This window comes from Vespula pensylvanica, chromosome 6 (assembly GCF_014466175.1).
Source record: "Vespula pensylvanica isolate Volc-1 chromosome 6, ASM1446617v1, whole genome shotgun sequence".
NCBI lineage: Eukaryota > Metazoa > Arthropoda > Insecta > Hymenoptera > Vespidae > Vespula > Vespula pensylvanica.
The window spans coordinates 2,141,019-2,163,195 of record NC_057690.1 but is presented as its reverse complement, the minus strand read 5'-3'; the positions used below and the strand labels follow the sequence as shown (position 1 = coordinate 2,163,195).

Below are 22,177 nucleotides of genomic sequence, written 5' to 3'. Positions count from 1 at the left end.
CAATTATACGTATGTATATTATAAGACACATACACAGAACTCCATACACTTAAATATTTTAATTATCTTTATTGTTTAAATAGGCTCAGGAACCATTAACGAGTCCTGGAACTAATGACTACGTTTAAGGCTTAATCTGTCAATGAAATGGGATTAGCAGACTTAAAAAAGCATTGATCATGTAACAAAATCATGTAAAAACTGATGTAATGTATTTACATCTAATGAGCCTGTTCAAATGTATGCCTGTGTCTGCCCACCTGCCTGCCAACTCAGCTGTGATTATGTTTATTTTTTGTACTGTTTATTTGTTAACAAATTTTTGTGCATTATCATTCGAATATACTAACATACATGAAACATTTAGATTTGCTCTAAGACATAAAGGGAGAAATGTCTAGGGATATATACGCATGATAACTGTTGTAAAGTAAGTATAACAAGGATTAGATATTAAATACACTTCAAATCCTGTACTTCTACATTTTTTAAAAGCTAAGTACATAGTTTCGTCAAATATATCATAATATAATGTAGAGTCAAAGATATTTACAATCAGTAATATTTTGTCTCTTCTTGCACATTAAATATTGATATTATATACTAATTATGTCCATTGTACATTTATTCTATATCTATTTTATAGAAGAAACTATTCTTTCATATTGCTATTTACAAGTGTCAATAAAAAAAAAAAAAAAAAAAAAAGGAAATACTTCTGTTTTTAAAGTAAAAGTATATATATTTTCCAAAGTTATACAGACAAAGATTTAAATTATAATATCAATACTGTATGGATGTCTATATTGGCTTAAGTATCTAGAAGTTGTTAGCAGTTTTAAATTATACAGAATTCAAAGGCAAATGATACACGAAAAATTTCTTTATTTATTTGCTCATAAACAAAACAAGAGAAAAATACGAATTATAGTGGTTTATACATATTTCGATCATGAACAGCAATTAATATAATTCCTAGTTCTAATTATATATAATATTTTTTCTCAGGTTAAGGTGCTTAATATCTAATATAGTATTTTACATATTTTGATTTCTATAATGAAGCTCTTTTTTTTTTGCAGTGTGATTTGCATGTACATTACACAAGATATAATTGTTATTCATTAATCTAAATATATACATATATGTTGTAAGAGATATTTTGATTGTTGTTACTTAATTATTTATTATACAAGAATTTATTTGGAAATTGTTCTTCTGATGGATAAGGTTCTATTGTCGGAGTCATATGTAAATGATGCGGAAATTAGATAATGTATGAAAAATTGTACAAATTATTCATGTAAAAAGTGTATAAACTTGCACACATTTTTATGAAAATTTGTTTTATCGCAAAATTATTAAATGCGATTAAACAAATATCATGAATATTGTGATAAAACGTATTTTTTCAACTGTCGACCATACATCTGCTTTAGTAATTATTGTAATGATCGAAGTTGATTTTTTTTTTTTTTTATTTTTTTAATAGTATTTTTTCTCTTTGGTATTATGTAGATTTAAGAATAAAAATTCTTATATCTGACCCCGATAGTAGTTCGATAACTCAGAGTATTAAAAGCAGGAAAATAAAAAATCCTTCTTAATTTATAAAATCAAGTTTCTCCTTTTATGTCAATTGTAAAATGCATATATAAACAGTCTTTTTAGCATTATCAATATTTTATAATAGCTGCCTACTTTCTAATATGTGGCCCATATCATAAATAAGAGACCTTTTTAGTAATAGTTAGTACTCTCTTAAGTGTAATGGTGTGTGTGTATATATATATGTGTATGTGTGTGTGTGTCTATATATATATATATATATATATATATATATATATATATATATATATATACATACATATATATATATATATATATCAACATCAACAGATGTCATAAAATTAATATAGAAACACTAAGAGTGACTGTGCATTTACTAAAATTTGTTTAGACATTTCAAACTGCCAATGAAATCAATGTACATGTATAGAACTATTGCCTCTGGTATAAGAGTTTTACTTACTACATATATATATATATATATGCTTTATGATTATTGTATTAGATAATTAAATGTTTCAGAAACAAATGTTCTTCTAATTAAGATTATTAAGAAGTAATGTAATGCTAGATTCTCAAATAAGTCATACATATTGAAAAATAGCAAAAGATGTTTAAGGAAACATGTTCAATGGAAAGATTATAATAATAAATATATATTTACATTAAAAAATATTACTTATGCAAAAAAACTTTAAATCAAAATCTTTATAAAGATTATATGTTGATATCATGATAGCTTAAAAAATCCAAACAAGTTGTGCAATAGAGGTCAGTTTTGCAAATTTTTTATTATAATAATTATATAATAATTATAGTTAGCAAATAGAACATCTTATGTTGTTTATTAATATGTATGATATAAGTATGACTGCAATGAAAGCAAAGTCCAAAATTAAATAGAGGCTTGGTGGTGATTCCAATCAAAAAATAATGAGTATAATGCGCGTTAGTCGCATTTGAATGTGCGAATCTCGTAAGGCAATATCTTATATTAGCCAACTTATTTGCCAAAATTGTGTCAAACATTAGCAATATATTATCACTACCACGTAATATAAATATATATATATATATATTATATATATAATTTATTATAATGGTTATTGTATAAATAAATATATAAAATAAATCTCACTATTGTCATATTATCATTTTATCTGTATAAAACATAAAATTTGTAAATACATAAGTACTTTGGAAAATATATCATGGGAACTTTTTATGCAAAAATTAAAAATATATGTAAAATATAAATTAAGCCTTTTAATAATTTTATTAGATTTACATTTCTATTGCATTTTGCTTATTTGATGTATTTTTATTTTCAAGTTGATTATAAAGGATATCATTTCAAAAGATATACAAAGACAATAGAAGAATATTTTAATACTGTTTAATTGCAATTATTCTTACTGTACTATCACACAAAATAGTATCACTAAGATCCTAACTGAGTATGAAACATATCTATTGCAGGATCTTCACATTCACGTGTTATCAATATATCTCTAAATTTATCTAATATTTGCAATAATTGAGATCTTCTAATATTTTCTAAATACATTATTTCTTCTAGATGATGTCCACCATTAAAATATCCAAGACGACACAATTTATCAAGTAATTTTCTATCGTCAGACGGAATATCGTAACTTTCTGATGGATAATTGTAGAACACATCTTTTTTATGTAAAGTATGAGATAGCTCTTCTTTTACATCACTAATTATTCCTTTATTAGTTTCATCAAAATCCCAAGAATTCTCTGTTTCATCAATATGATTTACATCAAAAGTGGCTTGCTCTTTCGAGTCCTTTAAAAAAAAATAGGTAATCTATATATATGTTTACAGACTATAAAAAAAAAGTTATCATTACCTACCGGTAATACGAGACCATGTACTGTTGGCATGTATTGGACATATGTATGCAATTGCAAAAGTAGATGATTTTTAAGTAACCATATGATGACTTTTACTAATTGAGTTTGTTGCTGAGGTTGACTTAAAGGATTTAACTTTTGACTAATTGATGTTGGCAAGGAAAAATCACTAATGACCTAAAAAATATGCAGCATAGATTATGATTTGTGAAATTTTGTAAACTAAGAAATATAATTCTGTGCATACTTGTAAAAGACAGAGTCCTGAAAATTGTTCAGAAAATGCTTCTAATAATTGATTAGATAAAATAGCATCTGGTGATACAACATAAACATTACTTTCACAAAGTGGATAAATTATTCTAGCTTTAGCCCAATAAACTAAATGTCCAGTCAATTGGAATACTTGTGTCAGTGTTAAATCTGAATCAGCAGCTAATGTTTGTAGACTCTTTAATGGATTATACATTTGAATTAGACGTCTTAATGCTGGAGAAGAATCTATTGGCAATGAATCTAATAAATCTGAAGGTTCAATTAACAAAAGTAGTCCATGGTAAGGTCTTAAACTGTTTAAACATCTGTAAATAATTATTAATATTATTTTTTTGTCAGAAACTATCTAAATATGTTTACATAAAATTATGCTGTTTTTACCTATCAATAATCTCAGGATTAATAAAGAAACCTTTCTTGTATGATTGGTGAACCTTTTGTGGAAGACAAAAGCGTACTTGTATCCATTTATTAATCATAATATTAATTATACCAGATGTACTGATACTACTGAAGACTGTTTTTAGATTACGAGCAAGTAAGCTTTTCTGTAGTATCAATTCATATGGAGATTCGTCGCTATCACTTTCACCCTCTGATCTAAAAATATATATATGTATATATGTTAAAAATTTATACTTGCTGTTAAATGACAAACAATCAAAAAACATTTCTTTTACCTAGCAGTAATTTCATCATGAGTTGATACCATAATCTTAATTTCATCTGTCAAAAAACCACATCTCTTTTCTTCGTGTCTTAATGCAATACCCAATCTAAAATGAAAATAAATGATTTATCTCTCGAATTTTATGATTATTAAATATTTATATAGGACAAACCTTCTGCTTAAATCATAATAACATTTTACTACAGAATGACTTGCTTGGGCTTGTAAAGCAAAGACTACATTAAAAAGCATAGAAGAATTGACTTCTTTAAAACCGCGTTGTGGTATCAAAGTAGGATGTCCAACGAAGCGAACATCATTTACTTTCAATTCAAATTTTTGTTCGCATAATTCAGGTTTAACTGCAAATAATGTTGAAAGTACTTCATCCTTTAAGCCAGTAAGATTTCCATTGTTTATGTTAGAAGTTGGAAATGGTAGAGACTGCTAATGAAGATCTAATAAGAAATTAACTACAACATCATTACATATTTCAACGTGATAAATCTCAAATTCACCTGCAATAAATCTTCCGTAGTTGTCAAGGAATACGGATTTTTACGTTTTGTGCATTGTTTTGAGTCGCGCACATGACTCATCATATGTGGATATCGAAATAGAAGTCTGTCACCCTTGCTATCACTTTTTACAAGAATTATACTTAATGGATTGATTTCCATATTTAATTACAAGTAATTGTATTTTTCTTTAAAAATAATTTCTAACCAAAACGAAATAAAGAACGATGATATTATTGTTATTCTTACTTAAACAAAAAATAAGAAATACGTTTATAAAAAAAAAAAAATATATCAAATATTTTTATTCGGAAAAGACAGCTCGATAAAATTTATAATAACAATTTATAATAAACTACATTAGATTCAAACTTTTGACAAGTACATAATAACGCCGAACGATCCTAAACATGATCGTTTATGCATATACGTTTACTTTTTTGCAAGAATCACTCAACGCTTGCAAATTGTGCAATGCAAATGCATAGATAACTGCATTTAACCTATATACAAATAATACTAAATTAGTCTCATTAAATTAAACAATGTTTCATTATTTTCTCTTTATATTTCTATAATTTTTAATATTGTTATCATATTAAAATAATAATTTTAACAACATGATAAAAATAAATAAATAATAAATGATTTTTAAATATCTTCTTTGTGACGTAATTGAAACGTTACGATCTAATTGGTTAATTTAACCATACATTATAACAGTTTTCACATCAATTAGTTTTTGTTCAGTTTTTGTTCACGATCTTTCGCTCGCAGCGTATACGACTTCAGCGATAGGTACGGACAAAATATAAACTACGAACATAATAGGGAAACTACCCCCACTATTGTCTCCGTAATAAACTTGTAGGTTATAACTCTCTCGCACATAACCAAACAGTCCAGTAATATACGAGAGTACGTTCGCACGTGTAGTACGTTCGATAAAAGTAAGAAATTTGCCAAATTGTATTTCTCTAAAAATAAATTAATCAAAAAGTGTTTGTTGATTATACAAATTTTATACTTTCTATTTCCAATTAAACTTATACAAAAACAATTAAAGAAAGAAAATTATTAATGAATATTTTGAATTTTGAAATATGTGATTATAATGGCAAATATAAATATAATAGAAAATATGACATGTAACTTAAAAAGCGTAAATAAAAATAAGTAAGAATAAATGAAAATAAATATTTTTGTCACGAAAAATATTAAAAAGAGCATTTGAGTAAACAGCGAGTCCAAGCGTTATTCTTAATCAATTTTGATGAACAAGGTTGCATTTTAAAGACGAAGACATAGGTTTTTCGAATGTTTGAAAAAGCTTTATTTTTATGTATAAACTATTCCCGACAAAATATCTATTAGTGATATAATTTTTTTTCCAAAAAAAGAAACGAAGCTTTCAAAAGTTTGTCCTCGTTCAAACGTTCATTTTTAAAACGAAAACGTTCGTCAAAATCGTTCAAAAAATACGTCTATTTCATTGATGTATTAAAGTATTATAAAAACAGGAGCCTTGATAATTACATTTATATAGACTTGTATGTAAATGGCGTAAAAAATAAAATAATAATAATTGTTTTAATAATGTATTTGCTAAGGACGTTTTTATTCAACTTACATAGATATGGTGTACTTACAGTAACTAGATTTGACGATAACTGCGAATATAAAAGGTGCGTTTAGATTATTATATTGCATTTTCGAGGGAAGGGGTAAAAAGGGTGGTAAGTGATATATTATATTGTAGGTATATAGGTGGAAGATGTAATGCTGCTTCTCAGTAGTGTATCCGAAGCGTGTTGTCCAATAGTGCCCTTCTTAGAGCTACGCTTGTGAGGAAGAAGATTGAGTGGCGGTAAATTCGGATGTTCTATTCTCGTGGGAGAACTTACATGGGGACGTAATGTACCCCTTTGTATCGTAAGAATACCTAAATTTAAAATAATTATTTCTAGAAATATTATATAAACAATTGTTATATATTTTTTATATAAAAGAAATATATTGATATATATAATAAATACATTATATAAAAAATTGTATATTAAATTTTTTATATAATTAATATTATATATAAAACAATTTTTATTATATTAATAAGTTAAATTTTATTTATTTATTTCTTTTTATATTACCTGCATCACTTGGTTCCAAAACATCGTTCAATTGATAATACTCCGTTTTTACTGATAAGGGCTCTTCGTAATCCACAAAAGCAGTATTATCAAAAGCTTTATCGTCCTTCGGACGGACATGTACTGGAGTTGTAACCGGAGGATCGGCATACGTCTAAAATATATATTTCGACGTTTATTAATTAGATATTGGATAGATCAATTTTTTAACATAGCTTTTCTCAAATAGAAAATCTAGCCTGCTATTCTATTTTCTTAATCAATGTAACTAATTACCTACCATGTGTCTACAAATCATGCTTCTAATATGATCTATTATAGACAATGGCGGTCGAAAAATGTAGGACAGGTACATCGAGGTTTATGTAAAAAAAAAAAAAAAAAAAAAAAAAAAACTATTACTATACAACAATTTTATTAATAAACGAAAAAATAAAAGAGATGACAAAATAATTAGCAGGTATATCAAGTCAAACGTAAATCTGTCTTTCGTGAGTTTTTCGTTTTTTTGAATAATTGCCAATAATTGTCTTTTCGTAGCGTCGTAGCATTTGACCGCCACTGTATTTATAGATGTATGACAGGTTTGATCTATGAAATGACGTAAAAATAAATATCACAGTGGACAGATTTTGTAAAATGTATTAAAACTTTTTTCTATCTTTCTATCAAGATTATGCGCATAAAAAATAGATTATACTATCAAAGGACATATGTATACTTATACGTTATTATCGTACTGCGATTTTTATTCCGTCATAGATCATCACACGGTCCTATGCTATTCTTTTTTTTTTATTCAGTTTTTTTTTTTTTTTTTTTTTTTTTCTTTCTTTCAATTGCATTCGAAAGCAGCATCGTATACAAACGTAAGATTGTTAAATTGCCTTCAGTTTTACATGTTCGGTTGGTGTCGTCGAACAAGCGCGCTTGTGAAATTGTCCACCGCCGATAGTTTCATAAGTATGTTCTTCTAAATAATGTCTAGTAGTACCACGTGGTGTAAGGGTTGCCCACATTACACGGCTATCTTGCATGGTATCGGCAGCACAAGGATATAAAACAGCTTCGTTCTGAATTCTTCCGTTTTTCGTTTGCATCCCGGTTGTTGCATTTGGCATAGATATTACGCCATTTTTACCATTTCTGCTTCTGCCAAACAAATATAAAAATACATCGACATTGATAATTCTCTTTAGAATCTCGAGACTGATTTTTTTTTTAAATAACTACGATCCTTCCTACCTCATATTAGATTTAAACTTTGCATCGATATTGCAGAGAAATATTACGAATACTTACAATTTACATTTCAAGAGTAACGTAGCCAATATTATGCCAATCAGTATGACGCCGACGCAAGATGATATCAGCACTAATAACCATGTGTCGTCAAAAACAGTGCCTAAAACAAAAGAAAGAAAGAGAAAAAATTAATAAAACATTCAATCGTATACTAAGTTAAAAAAGAGTGGGAATTTAATTAAATAAGAAAAAAAAAACAGAAACTGATAAAATAAAAAAGAAATAAAATTAGATAATCGACATCTTGATTTACCTTGCTTTGGCATTTCAATATATTGCACCCCTTCGGAATGTCGATCGCATAGGTGCTTGCAAGGACTGTCATTCAGGTTTGGCGGGAAAGGCAGGGCGCCTAAATTTGGATAAAAATCCGAACTTTGTTGGAGAAATTCTGGAAACGGTGGTGGCGGTATATGTAATATGTCTGGGGGAGGACCAAGTGGGCAAGATGCACAACTAGAATTCTTCATGATAATAGCTCCAATTTCCGAATTTCTCATCTATTCAAAAGACAAAATTTTTTCTTTGTGTAAATATAATTAATATATAATATAAATAAATAATATATCGTCAAATTATATATATATATATATATATATATACACACATATATTGAATTTGAATATATTGTATAAATATTCTATCACTTTTACGAATTACTTATTTTGAATATTTCATACATAATAACACATATACGATAAATCAAACGATGTTTTTAATCAATGATTCATTCTTAACACTTTCGTATTCTCGAAAGCGACACAAACTTGTGCTTGATTTTATATTTCTCAAAATTATTGACGAATAATTTATATGATTTATAATTTAATGAAGAATGAATTCATTAAGATCAAAGCTTCGTTCTTGTTAATGTTTCAAGCATATAGCAAAAAAAAAATAGTAAATATACGTAATGACAATGAAAATGGTATCTTACCCCGGAGCAGCAACCCTCCGTTTCAGTAGCATTACAACGAGCACTGAACTCTACGAGATAAGGGCGCAAGCGTCGTTATATTGAGCGGGGGCGAAAATTTCATGGTGTGATTCGCTACATGCATTTTATGTTATATGTATGCGTCTACTTATTCGTACACATACATATATAAGAACGAGAGGGTTGTAATTCATTTTAAGATGATAATTCTAACTCTCTCGAATTTTGTAATTTTTCAAAAAATGTATTAATTTGTGAAAACAAAAAAAAAAGAGAAAAAAATATTTTGTCATTTTTAATTTAAATTACAAAAAAGTAACATTTATGATATGTCGTAGATGTACTTCAATATTAAAAATATTTTATTGTATTAAAGGATTAGTTTTTGTAGGGTCGATTAGATACTCGCAATCTCATTTTCTTCAACATTATTTATTTACAAAATTATTTTCGTTTTTGCATTATTTCGTAAAAATTACAATATTTTCTAGATTAATAGCCATATATATAAATAGACATAGAAGAATAATTACTTTCATTTACAAAATTTAAAATCGATCCGATATTTTTTTCTATTCATTTATAGCGTCATATAAATTACTTAGGAATTATATGTACGTATCAAAGTAACTAGAGATTATATCGTATAAACGTATATTTTTCAATATAATCTTCAAAAATATTGAATGCTCTTTTCAGATCTCTTTACAATTATTATAATTAAAAGTTCTTCATATTTTTACTGTAAAGTTAGGCAGTTATAAGTTTTTTTTTTGCATTTCGTTGTATGAATCTTAAAAAAAAAAAAAAAAAAAAAATTTATAACTAAATATTTTTGCTTAAAATGGACTATCTAAGATCAGTTCAAGTTTATAAACTTACAGATGATGTACACAAAAAGGAATAAATAAATTAAAATATTCTGATGATTTTAAAATATAATTAACTATCTATTATCGACAATACTACCAATTAATTTACTTATCAAAGTTCAGCCTAAAAAATGATTGTTATACGTATAATTAAAATTCGATTAAATTCATTTCTTTTTGTACTGGATTTAGTCTAGCCAACGTATATACAACTGATGTTGTAAAAGATTGTACATGTGATCGAAAACTTGATGCAGGTTCCCAAGCTTCATCTCTAATGATACCCTGATTTCTAAGCTGCATCAATAATGGATCTTTTCCTGTTTTTCTACATAATGTTTCTTGAAGTACAATTAACTGAGATCTCCAATATTCATAACTAGCTTGTTTAAGTGCTGCAACCCATTGTTCTACTTGATCTTCAGAGCGACCACTCAGAATATGTCTTTTATCATGTTCATCTCGAAAAGATATACTAAACGCAAATGCTCCTTCAAACATGTCAAGATTAATATTATAATTTTCCAAAACAATTACGCCAGCTGGTTGTCGAGTGTCAATTTGGCCTATTTCGTTAATATTAAAATAAAATAATAGATTGTACTTTAATTTAAACCATCTCTCTTTGGATCCTGAAAAACAATAATAATAATGGTTAAGTGTATCGAATGATTATATAAGAATATCAAGAACGTAATAAAATTAATAAATTTTTATTGTAGAAAAATGTTCAATTTAATATTGACCACACATTTTCAACATAACTTCATTGTAAAAAATCTAAAACTTCACAAACGTTTATATCCATGCAATTTATTTTAAGAATCGATCAATAAAATCGAACAAACTAAAAAAATTGACACTAATTGAAATATATAAATCTTTATTAAATTCAATTAACCTGACTTGTGTGCCCGTTTATGATTCAGACGCCCTTCTAAATCAGCGGCGCCACTACTTAATTCTGCGAGTTCTTTTTCGTTAAATTTCATTTGGATAATATTTCTTCGCAAACTTTGCTTCTGTCAGTAACTTCGCAAATATAAATATACTACATGTATATATATAAAAATACTCTATATTCGATAAGCTGTCATAGCAGTATGACTCAAATAACAAAGTAGTATCTATAATGCGCATAACCATTCAATATTCGAATCAACAATGCTGAACAGTGCTGCCAGAGACTGTTATAGCATCATAGCTTACTAATATAATAAGATAGGAAAAATAATGAAAAGAACAGTGTGCTTTCTAGTGCCATCTACAGAAAAAAAATAGAATTAAATTTTACTATTTATCATTTTTATTAAAAAAAGAACACAATTAGTATTACTGATTTTTTCATAGTTTTAATATAAAAATAATTAATAAGGATATTTAATTTCACGAGGTGGCGCGCTATAGATTTCATCTTTAAAGCGATATCGTTAGAATTGTCAATCTTTTGAATTGCTTGAAATAATCGATGACGTACAATGTGGAGTCACAGTTTATGTTCAAAATATTATACGTGTGAAATTGAATGTGTGTACGATCTGTGCTTTACATCTTCCTCGTGTGTTCCATAATAAAAGGTTATTATTAAAAACGATCTTCCAAGTTTGAACTGCAAACCTAATCAAGGAGATCCTTAATTCGTTTATGAACAGGAAATATATATACATTATGGAGATATCAAAATTTAACACAAACAATACCTTAAATTATATATATGCGGCACAGGTGTAATATAAGATCAATGTAAGTACTATAATTTAAATTTTACTTATTTTTTTGCTTGTATAAAAGCTTACGGCGTTTGTATTTATTTCTCTCTTTCTTTTTTTTTCTCTCTTTCTCCCTCAGTTCCTTAAAACAGATATGTTTTATTAATATATAGATATTTGTATTAATTTTCTCTTTAGATACAACTACATTTAAAACTATACTAAAGTTTAAAAAGAAGCAAAATAAAACATACTTGATGGACATAGTGAAAGAAATTGTACAAACTTTGTACATGTTATTTTGGCTTATTCATTCTAACCATGATGATGTTTGAGTTTTTAAAAAAATTATTTGGATGGGCAGACGAAGGATCTAGGAAGCGCAGAGCCGGTTCTTACGGCTATGAAAATGAATTTATAACACCTAAAAAACAATGTTGTAATCATAAAACGACTCATACTGAAGAAGAATACTTTGAAATTGATGATAGTGATAATGATGATGTTGAACTTGCTGAAAGTAAATATCCTTCAAAAAATTCATCTAACAGAGTAAATGGTGCTCATAATAAGAAGTGTTACACATCTTTTGAAAATTTACCTTCAACTTCCATCTCGAAATCTCCTTTTACTACAACAAATTGCAATAAATTAAACATGGGATATTTTGCAAATAAAGAAAATAAATTAACAAAAGTAAACATAGGCAAGTGTCCTACGCTTATAAATACTTATCAATTAAAACAAAAAAATCAATATGGAGAATTGTTGCAAAATTTTCTTCCACACAAGAAACTTAACAAGTCTGATGAGCGTCAACCCATACAAAAGTGTGTGAAAGTTCTTGAAATAGATAAAGTTAATAAATCAACTCTGTGTAAATCACAAAGTAAATCTAATATTTCGCAAACTGCTTGCTATTCAAGATGGTCTCTATTAAATACAGCAAAAAAAGAAAAAGAGAGAATAATTCCTATAATGAAAGAAAATAAAAAGGACGACTCCTTTCAGTTACCATCTAATGAAATACGATTTCTCAAATATATTAAACATCCAACTGTAAAACCTATGCAAGATAATTATGTTGAAACTGTAGCAACTAATACTTTACGTGATAAACTAGCAGCAAAAGTTGTGACGAGAGGAGATTTTGTTCCACAAGTAGCAAAACGTTATAATGAACGTATTGAACAACATTATAAAGAAGCTGAAGAGCTTAAAAAGATGATGCGTGTTTTATCAAAACAAAATCAATTAGCACGAGAAACAGCTTTGGAAGAAAGGTTAGCGCGTTCTACAAGATTATGCGAGGCGGTATTAGACGAAACAGAAGATGCAGAATACCCGCCGTTACCTACTTTTACAGAAGAAATGTTAAAAGAAGTTAAAAATGCTTTTATAACTAAACCTCCTGATGAAGTTCTGGTAGAAGCTTATGGATTGAGGATAACAAGAAAAGATATTAATACTTTGGCAGATCTAAATTGGTTAAATGACGAAGTCATTAACTTTTACATGAATTTATTAATAAGTAGAGGTACAAATGATAAGTTCCCCAATGTTCATGCAATGAATACATTTTTTTATCCAAAACTACTTTCTGGTGGACATTCATCTCTAAAACGATGGACGAGGAAGATTGATATATTTGTTCAAGATATTATAGTTGTTCCTATACACTTAGGTATTCACTGGTGTATGTCAATAATTGATTTTAGAAATAAGTCTATATGTTATTATGATAGTATGGGCAGCAGTAATCCCAAGTGTTTGTCAGCATTAAGACGATATCTTGAAGAAGAAAGTATGGATAAAAAGAAGAAACCGTTTGATACAAATGATTGGAAATTAGTATCTGTAAAGAACATTCCACAACAAATGAATGGGAGTGATTGTGGCGTATTTTCCTGTATGTTTGCAGAATATATATGCGCAAATAGGAAAATAACATTTTCTCAGGAGGACATGCCATATTTTAGGAATAAAATGGCTTATGAAATATTAAAAAACAAACTTCTGTAAAAATAAAAAAGGAAAAATAATCATTATAAATTAAATAGAAGCACAATAATTTGATTCATATGAAAATATCATGATCATAGTATAAAATATTTCCATCTCAACAAATGTACATGAATTATAAATTTGAAGTTAAAAAATCATTATTGAAATGTGATAGTATGTACATTATTTAATACTACTGAAGTCCTCTCTATTATTTTTTTTCATTCATTGAGAACATATATAACATATGAAGAAACAAATATAATTGAATCATAAAAAATGAAGTTACTCTGATACATAAGTCAGCTTAAGTGTTTTGTAGAAATTATTTTTTGTTAATTAACCGTACACGAATAGTAATATTACTTATATAACAAATAACACATTTAGTTATTTAATAAACCATGAACAAACTGAAAATGACTTATTTATAAAAAAAAATTCCTTTTATAAATATTTTCATAATATTATGTTGTAACGTAATATAAGTATTTGAATTCTATTTAAATTAGATACTTCGTACATTGTAAATTATTTGGAATTGTGTGCGGGGGTGGGGATTGGTAAGGATGTATACATATGTATGATTTATTTATATCTAAACCTGATGTATTTGTTTCGTCCTACACGTTTAAATTATTCTTTGTTAGTTGTTTTTACATCATCATTATTAATTTGTATCAATGTTACGTCATACATAAATATATACAGATGTAAATAGAAAGTATTGAATTCCGCAATACAGTCACTCCGATAGTTACTGCTGACACTTAACCTCCGATTCATAGGAGATACGTCAAAAGTTGCCGGTAACAAAATTTGATAATAATTTCATTCTATTTGAAATAAAAATGAGTGATTATAAGATTATTACATCTGATTTTATAAATTTGAGTATTACAAACTCTGGTCATCAAAATTCTTGTGTAGAAAGAAGATTTCAAAAGGGTATTACAATCGATGAATTTAAGGTATTATATATTTTAATGAATAAGAACTATCTTTTATATTTTTTTTTTTTACATAATTATATTTAATATAAGGATTGTAAAACCTTTTTGGCAATTATAGGGAAAATTGGAATTACTCACAGGAGGAAATCCAATAACAATGATGATAGAAGTATATGATAAAAATGATAGTTTGGTTTGTAAATTAGATGATGGACAACGTTTTTTAGGATCATATCCAATTGATGATGGGATGAGAATACATGTATAATATATTTGCAAAAAAGAAGTAACATTTATCTTGATTTTAATAATAAGATCATACAAGCATTTTAATAAAATTGTAGGTTATAGATAATTTTTCACGCACAGAAGAGGATCTGAGTAAGGTTGAAAAATTTGAAATATCTGAGGAAGATTATGCTAAAAGATCAGGTATAAATTTATACGAGTTACAGAGAACAAGCCTAAATAATAATGATAAGTATCAGTATTTTCTATAGGACAATATATTTTGTAAAAGAATTATAATTATATTGTAGATACAGTAAAGGCATTTTTAGAAAAAAATAAATTAGGAAAATACAATGAAGCAGATATGAAAAGGAGAGCAGAAGAAAAATTGAGGGAAGAAGAAGCAGAAAAAACTGCTGCAGAATTATGCAAAGTAGGTGATAGATGTGAAGTTTGTGTTCCGAATCAGCCTAAACGCAGAGCTACAATTATGTATGTCGGCAAAACAGAATTTAAAGAAGGTTGGTGGATTGGTGTAAAATATGACGAACCACTTGGTAAAAATAATGGGACGTGAGTAATGCTAAAATAAATTATAGTGTTTCTTTATATATTTAAAAAAAAAAATCGATGTTAGGGAATATCTATTTATAGTGTGAATGAAAAGAAATATTTTGAGTGTTTACCTAAATATGGTGGATTTGTGAAACCAGCACATGTAAAAGTTGGAGATTTTCCAGAAGAAGAGTTTGATTTGGATGAAGAACTTTAATATATAAAATAGGTAATTGTCTTGTATTTTTCCTAATTAAATACAAATGTTAAATTAAAAGTAATTGTAAAGTTACTCCTCTTAAATTATTATAATTATTGTTTAATATTTCCTTCGTTTTATTATATCAGGTCTCCAGTTGACAGGATGAGATTCTTCAGTCTAAAAATAATATAAACAATTTATATAAATATGAAGCTTTTTCGTCTTTGTAATTGCACTGCATTTAATATATTTGCAAAAAGTACATACAGCAGTATTATCTTCTTTGTAAACTTTTATTGTTTTATCTGCCTCTGTAGTAATCATACGAGTACCAGATATGTCAAATGTGATACTAAATATACCAGCTTCACTATCCATTGAGCCAGGTTGAACTGGAGCTTGTAATCGTTGAAAATTGTATCTAAAAATTTAGATAATATGCAAGACATTTTAAAATTAAATTTATACATAACAAAGTAAAATGTTTTATCATATTTAGATGTTCCAAATAAAATTAATATTTACCCTGTTCTCCAATCCCAAAGATGCATAGTACCATTGTCTGCTCCAGAAACTAATACTCCATCTTCATTAACAGCTAAACAATTAACTATGGCATTGTGTCCTGACAAATTTTGGATAAATTTTCCTTCTGGACATTTCCATTGTTTAATATTATCAGGCGATGCAGATGCGAACATATATCTAAAAATTCACGAATGTTCTGTTATAATTTTGCATAAATTATATAATATTTTAATACTGTAATACTAAACAATGATACTAACAATGATGGATGGAATGTAACTGCTCTCACACTCTTTTTGTGATTTGTCAAAGTAGCTCTCGATTTGCCTGCTGCTAAATCCCATAAACGTATTGTACAATCATGACTCCCTGTGATTACCTAAAATTAGAGATTCAAGGTTGATACATCATTTACAATAGCTGTGATTTATTTATATATTAACTTACTTGAGGTTCTGCTGTTTGGCAAATTACACTGGCAACAGTGTTAGTATGACCAACCAAGGTATGAACATTAGCTTTAGTACGCATATCCCATACTCTGCCAGTGGAATCTCTACCTGCTGTCACTAATACATCTATGCTAGGATGCAAAGCCATAGAATACACAGCTGATAAATGACCATGATAATGTCTTATAACCTACAAAGAATTTAATATTTTATAAATAATTTCTATGATGAAATAGTGTACTACAATTGAAATATAAATGAACCTTATTGTATTCCAAGTCCCAACATTTAACTTGACGATCTTCACCACAAGAGAATAAATATGGATGCCTTTGTGAGACTGCCAGGCCACGAACACTGTTTATGTGACCAGTTAAGGATACTCTTAATTTACCTGTTGCAAGATCCCATATCTAAAACATTTATCTTTCAATAATTATCCTTTTGAAATAATATCAAAGTAGATCTATTATGAATTTGTGCACCATATGAAAATGATATCAAGAAATATAAAATAGCAATATTCTCATACTTTGATTACTCTATCTGCAGATCCAGTAGCAAACCATTCATTTCCAGGTTCAATGGCACAGCACCGTACCCAACCAAGATGACCACTTATTACTCTGTACAATTTCCATGGTGCATGCCATTTTGGCTTTGCCATAGAAGGAGCTTTCTTAATAGGTATAGCAACTGTAGTATTAGCAGTATTGTTTCCTAACGTAGATGTTGTAGTTGCTACAATGTTACTTGGTGTAGGATGATATGTTATAACTGCAGAAGGAGCATTTCTACCAAAGGATTCGTCTAAAAAGTACAAATTACTTATATATTATTTTGTTGCTTATTCTTATTATTATTAAATTATTATTGAAACATTATTATTATGAATAACAATAAAAATTTCATACCCCCTGGCGGCGGTGGATCTGGATTGTCATTTTCATTTTGTACTTTTGTCATCATATTGTGTTTAACACGTTCCATCACAGGACCATAACAATCTTTGGCCTTTACAGATTTTTTCATATTTTGACTATTAACAAAGTATTACGTCATTTTTACATATAATATCAAAAATACATTTATAAAAAATTTTATGTACTTACAGGTTTTGATCTACCGGTGGTAAAGTACCTTGATTCAATAGAAACATATCATGTGTTCTTTTTAATGATCGAAATACAAGTGTATGCACAGAATGTCTTTGAACATCCTAAAAACATAAAAAATATTTAACTTAAATGTGATAAGTGAATAAATATTTATATAATATATGTAATCATTTTATTTACCATGTTGTATCAATAGTAAATAACAGCGAAATTATAATCCTATCATTTGGCAGTCTTAGTTTTAGGCTAAAAATTATAACCTCTCGTGAGGGATCATTCGAAAAATGTAAAGGCGATATCAGTGGTAATGGCTGAAAGCTTACAATGAGAATTGCTATCCATCAGGTAAAAGGTTTTATATATTAGAGATGAAAGTTTCAAATTGACATAAAGTAATATTGACGAACTATTAAATAAAAAATCTAATCATAATGATTTTTATATATGAAAGAATTAAAAAAAAAATTACTAAATAAATAGATAGTGACACAAGAATATTGGCTAATCTCACTCCATATTTGATAATATTTCAAAACCATTACGTTTTATTTCATCAATATAAGAAATATTGAGGAAAAATTTCTTGGAAAAAATAAAAAATTTCAGAGAACAGATAACACATAAAATAAAAAATTTGTTTATATGGCAGAATAGCAAGTTTATTGTAAGATTTTATTTTGCTGCAAGATTTTCATCATTTTGAGTTAAAGAATTTTTTGTAGTAAGCATTGTAGCAATGAAGTATAAACATACATATACATACATGTATAGCTTAAAAACTATAAAAAGTGCATAGTTTAAATTATACATTATTTATATTTATCCTATGTCTTAATTAAACTTAAATAAATACAATTGATAAAAATGCATAAATTTGCTATAGCCCCTTTAAATTTATTATGCAGCATGTTCTTTTGTTTTTTTTTGTTTTTTTGTTTCAGCCTCATCAATTGGAGCAGGCTTAACAAAAGGAATTTCTTCATCATATTTGGAAGGCATAAAACGAGAAAGAACTTTTGGTACTTTAATACCAGTTTCTGTTTGATGTACTTCCAAAATTGCACATATAACACGAGTAACTGCACACATTGTTGCATTTAACATATGGACATAATCAGTTGCTGTATTCATTTTCTTAGTTTGACCATATCTGAAAAATATGATCATGTATCGTTTAAAATAATTAAAAATTAATTGTTAAATTAAAAAAAAAAAAAATAATAATATACCTAACTAAAAGTCTTCTTGCTTGATAATCTAAACAATTACTGCAGGATACAAGTTCACGAAATGCACCAGAACCAGGAAACCATGCTTCTAAATCGAGTTTTTTAGAAGCTGCATGATTAAGAGCACCAGAGACAATATTCACAATACGATAGGGAATTTCAAGTTCTTTATAAAATTCTTCTGCATTGCTTATCATTTCTTCCATCATTTCCCATGACTTATTATCATAAGGTGAAGTTAAACAAAATTGTTCTACCTGTGTATAAGTACATAATGAATTTTACTGATAAAAATAGAATATTTAAATTACCTTTTCAAATTGATGAACTCTAAAAATTCCTCTGGTATCACGTCCATGAGATCCAACTTCTTGCCTAAAACAAGTAGAAATTCCAGCATATCTTACAGGTAAAGCATTTTCTGGAATCCATTCATTCCGATGAAAGGCAGCAATTGGTTGTTCTGATGTAGCTATCAAGTACTTTTCTTCCATATCTTTATCTTCATTACGTTCACTACTTTTACCAATGACCTAAAAAAAATAAGATTATTCATTAATATACTTAATTGCTAAACAATATCTTATATAAATTGTAACATATATGTGACCTTATATAATTCCTCGTCAAATTGAGAAAGCTGTGCAACTTCTTGCATTGCATCTTTACGCATAAAAAATGGAGTATATAACGGTTTGTAATCTTTATCAAGTAATTTTCTTAAGGCTAAATCTATAAGTGCTTGTTGCAAAAAAACTGCAGGTCCAGTTAAAAAATATCCCCTTCCACCAGAAACTAAAGTTCCACGTTCACCATCCATTCCATCAATCATGTGTATCAGATCTACGTGAGAATATTTCTTTCTTTCAGTACAATCCCCATAAGTTCTTTCTACCTACAATTTTCAAAAGATTTATTAAATGTATGATATATATTTGTATCGTTTAAAATTAGTTTATACCTTATTTTCTTCTTCGTCATTACTGACTGGTACAGATTCGTGTAAATGATTGCCTACTTCTCTAAGTGCACTGTTTCTTTCAGACTCTGTTAAACTTAAATTTTCGTCGTTACATTGAATAGCAGTATCAATCAAAGTACGAATACTTTTGATCTGTTTGACAGTCAATGGTTTAAGATCATTGGATACAAGATTATCTAAATTGTTAGCGATTTCTTCAGGTACTACGTCACTATCGCCAATAGGCTCTTTCTTTTTCATTTTTTCACCAATTTCCTTGCTACATAAATTTTTAACTTTATTTAAATTGTCAGCACGGTGACGCAGCTGTCGCCAATATTTATCTTTTTCCACTACTAAATCGACTAAAGCTACATCTTTGAAACGTTTCTTTTGATTTTCACGTATTTTTTCAGGATCAAAACCTTTATCCTGTCGAAATAGATCTAAATCTAGCACCATGGTTATCGAAATGTTTTAATTTCTTGTAGACAAATGCAACGTCTATTCCACGTGGGACCGAATATCGTAGCACTTTATTCCGATGCGTTCTGAAACTCTATATTTTATGACTACAGATCTCCCTCTATCTCTTTATTCTCTCTCACAGAAATATCACAATTTAACATACACATAATTAATATAAAAAAAAAAATTTATTTTAATTAAAAAATGATAATCATACAAAACATTAGTAGATTTTAGAATACGCAAAATATGGATAATATGAAAAATATACAAAAAATATAGTAAAAAATTTATATCAATAAAAGAGATAAATTTAATACACAAGTCTGTACAAATTCATATACAAAGAAACATAGCATAATCCTAATCGATGTAAATAATCATACTAAAAAGATATATATATATATATAAATGCATATGAAATTAAAAGGTTATAAATGCAAATTTCTTATATAAATAAATAAATAAATTTTGTTATACAAAATGAGAGATATTAAAATAAAAAATTATAAAAAATTGCTAATCAGTAAAATCCAATAAATATAAAAACAATCCTGTCGATAAAAAAAAAAAAAAAGAAAATAATTCTATAATAGAGAAACGTTTTTATCATTTATACAGGATATTTTCCATAAATTTGACCACTTCTGGTACGTCGTACAACCCATTCTTGTGATTTAGTAGCTTTACTTAAAATTCTCAAGCTCGTTTGCGTACTTTGAGAATGTTGCAAATGTTCAGAATGTACCTTCGTAATCGAAGAGCCCGGTAAATTCAAATTCTTCGATTGCTGTGACTTCATGCATATAGATTGAAGAGGATTACTTGGTTGAAGAATTTCTTGAGAAAAAAATGTATCACCACAGGAATGTAAAGGATCTGTTATCCTGGTGTTTGCATATACCATTGGCAGATCGTTAGGTCTAAATCAGATCTATTATTCGAAAGATGTAATGTTCTCATAATAACATTGAATAATTATCATTTTTTATTTCATTCGACGAAACTCACATGGATATGTTGGTAGCTGAAGCATAATGATTACTATCGTTCTTGAAAAATTTCTCAAAAATTATTAGAATAATAAATAACAAAACACATATAAAAGGAAGAGTTATTAAATCCGAGGATATGTGTCTAGGGATGTTATTACGAGTTTTTGATTCTAGATTATCCATATCATCGTCGTTTGACTCATCAGGCCATGGGAGTTCGCGGAGAATAGAATCCTTTAAAAAAAGCGCACAAAAATAAAAAAATAATAAAAAAAAAAAAAAAACGCAACTACTATTTTTGTGCTGTCACAAAATATATACACATATCTCTTTTTATTAACATTTTTTTTAAGGTTAAATATAGAAACGTACGTGTATGTAAACATAAACTTCTGGAAGTATCAGTTGTAAGAGATAGTACACGTCACTAATATTTCCCATCATAATGAATATGTTGTGATATAAAATTAATCAATCGGTTATTTCGTCTATCACTAATATGTAAAATTTTTTAGTACAATTTCTTGTTGCAATATTTCAATGTCAAACAATGAGCGATAGTCACATGTCGATACAACATACATTACTTATTCA

General features: G+C 27.6%; 9 protein-coding genes across 17 annotated transcripts in view; 3 read left to right on the top strand and 6 right to left on the bottom strand.

Annotated features, from left to right (window-relative positions):
* LOC122629936 (very low-density lipoprotein receptor-like) overlaps window positions 1-1,160 on the top strand; it is a 28,732-nt gene extending 27,572 nt beyond the window's left edge. For all 5 annotated transcript variants that reach the window (XM_043813874.1, XM_043813875.1, XM_043813877.1 and 2 more), the window contains one exon: window positions 84-1,160. In XM_043813874.1, coding sequence (XP_043669809.1) covers window positions 84-128 — 45 coding nt within the window. In that variant the 3' untranslated portion in view covers window positions 129-1,160. The remainder of the gene's footprint in view (window positions 1-83) is intronic.
* A 1,789-nt stretch (window positions 1,161-2,949) lies between these two features.
* Window positions 2,950-21,679, bottom strand: LOC122629941 (GATOR complex protein NPRL3). Of its 2 annotated transcripts, none has more exons than XM_043813883.1 (8): window positions 21,662-21,679; window positions 4,918-5,118; window positions 4,572-4,846; window positions 4,410-4,505; window positions 4,111-4,329; window positions 3,701-4,034; window positions 3,454-3,630; window positions 2,950-3,385 (listed from the first exon to the last, which is right to left on the bottom strand). In XM_043813883.1, the coding sequence occupies exons 2-8, from the start codon at window positions 5,077-5,079 to the stop codon at window positions 3,011-3,013; spliced, it is 1,638 nt and encodes a 545-aa protein (XP_043669818.1). In that variant the 5' UTR covers window positions 5,080-5,118; window positions 21,662-21,679; the 3' UTR covers window positions 2,950-3,010. The 2 variants fall into 2 exon arrangements, with proteins under 2 accessions (XP_043669818.1, XP_043669820.1); XM_043813885.1 differs by having other exon boundaries at window positions 4,572-4,843.
* Window positions 6,517-9,412, bottom strand: LOC122629948. Of its 2 annotated transcripts, none has more exons than XM_043813895.1 (6): window positions 9,307-9,412; window positions 8,623-8,869; window positions 8,367-8,469; window positions 7,952-8,216; window positions 7,065-7,218; window positions 6,517-6,859 (listed from the first exon to the last, which is right to left on the bottom strand). In XM_043813895.1, exons 2-6 carry the CDS (start codon window positions 8,867-8,869, stop codon window positions 6,666-6,668), a joined length of 963 nt encoding a protein of 320 aa, XP_043669830.1. In that variant the 5' UTR covers window positions 9,307-9,412; the 3' UTR covers window positions 6,517-6,665. The 2 variants fall into 2 exon arrangements, with proteins under 2 accessions (XP_043669830.1, XP_043669831.1); XM_043813896.1 differs by having other exon boundaries at window positions 7,964-8,216.
* Window positions 10,227-11,352, bottom strand: LOC122629952 (pleckstrin homology domain-containing family J member 1-like). The gene is made up of 2 exons (XM_043813903.1): window positions 11,080-11,352; window positions 10,227-10,810 (listed from the first exon to the last, which is right to left on the bottom strand). Exons 1-2 carry the CDS (start codon window positions 11,168-11,170, stop codon window positions 10,329-10,331), a joined length of 573 nt encoding a protein of 190 aa, XP_043669838.1. The 5' UTR covers window positions 11,171-11,352; the 3' UTR covers window positions 10,227-10,328.
* LOC122629940 (sentrin-specific protease 1-like) lies at window positions 11,514-14,311 on the top strand. Its single transcript, XM_043813882.1, has 2 exons — window positions 11,514-11,921; window positions 12,086-14,311. Exon 2 carries the CDS (start codon window positions 12,209-12,211, stop codon window positions 13,907-13,909), a length of 1,701 nt encoding a protein of 566 aa, XP_043669817.1. The 5' UTR covers window positions 11,514-11,921; window positions 12,086-12,208; the 3' UTR covers window positions 13,910-14,311.
* LOC122629951 (tubulin-folding cofactor B) lies at window positions 14,451-16,314 on the top strand. The gene is made up of 6 exons (XM_043813902.1): window positions 14,451-14,862; window positions 14,963-15,106; window positions 15,189-15,276; window positions 15,384-15,648; window positions 15,730-15,859; window positions 15,979-16,314. The coding sequence occupies exons 1-5, from the start codon at window positions 14,743-14,745 to the stop codon at window positions 15,845-15,847; spliced, it is 735 nt and encodes a 244-aa protein (XP_043669837.1). The 5' UTR covers window positions 14,451-14,742; the 3' UTR covers window positions 15,848-15,859; window positions 15,979-16,314.
* On the bottom strand, window positions 15,852-18,405 carry LOC122629944 (pleiotropic regulator 1). Of its 3 annotated transcripts, none has more exons than XM_043813890.1 (10): window positions 18,254-18,405; window positions 18,111-18,176; window positions 17,925-18,031; window positions 17,727-17,851; window positions 17,345-17,622; window positions 17,076-17,225; window positions 16,808-17,002; window positions 16,621-16,739; window positions 16,358-16,537; window positions 15,852-16,253 (listed from the first exon to the last, which is right to left on the bottom strand). In XM_043813890.1, the coding sequence occupies exons 2-10, from the start codon at window positions 18,111-18,113 to the stop codon at window positions 16,010-16,012; spliced, it is 1,401 nt and encodes a 466-aa protein (XP_043669825.1). In that variant the 5' UTR covers window positions 18,114-18,176; window positions 18,254-18,405; the 3' UTR covers window positions 15,852-16,009. The 3 variants fall into 3 exon arrangements, with proteins under 3 accessions (XP_043669825.1, XP_043669826.1, XP_043669824.1); XM_043813891.1 differs by having other exon boundaries at window positions 15,852-16,009; window positions 16,100-16,253; window positions 18,111-18,401; XM_043813889.1 differs by having other exon boundaries at window positions 18,111-18,403.
* LOC122629943 (serine--tRNA ligase, cytoplasmic) lies at window positions 18,568-20,740 on the bottom strand. Its single transcript, XM_043813888.1, has 5 exons — window positions 20,121-20,740; window positions 19,770-20,054; window positions 19,471-19,692; window positions 19,160-19,416; window positions 18,568-19,080 (listed from the first exon to the last, which is right to left on the bottom strand). Exons 1-5 carry the CDS (start codon window positions 20,580-20,582, stop codon window positions 18,828-18,830), a joined length of 1,479 nt encoding a protein of 492 aa, XP_043669823.1. The 5' UTR covers window positions 20,583-20,740; the 3' UTR covers window positions 18,568-18,827.
* LOC122629955 lies at window positions 21,157-22,079 on the bottom strand. The gene is made up of 3 exons (XM_043813907.1): window positions 21,956-22,079; window positions 21,600-21,817; window positions 21,157-21,511 (listed from the first exon to the last, which is right to left on the bottom strand). The coding sequence occupies exons 1-3, from the start codon at window positions 22,025-22,027 to the stop codon at window positions 21,202-21,204; spliced, it is 600 nt and encodes a 199-aa protein (XP_043669842.1). The 5' UTR covers window positions 22,028-22,079; the 3' UTR covers window positions 21,157-21,201.
* Between the last annotated feature and the right edge of the window lie 98 nt (window positions 22,080-22,177).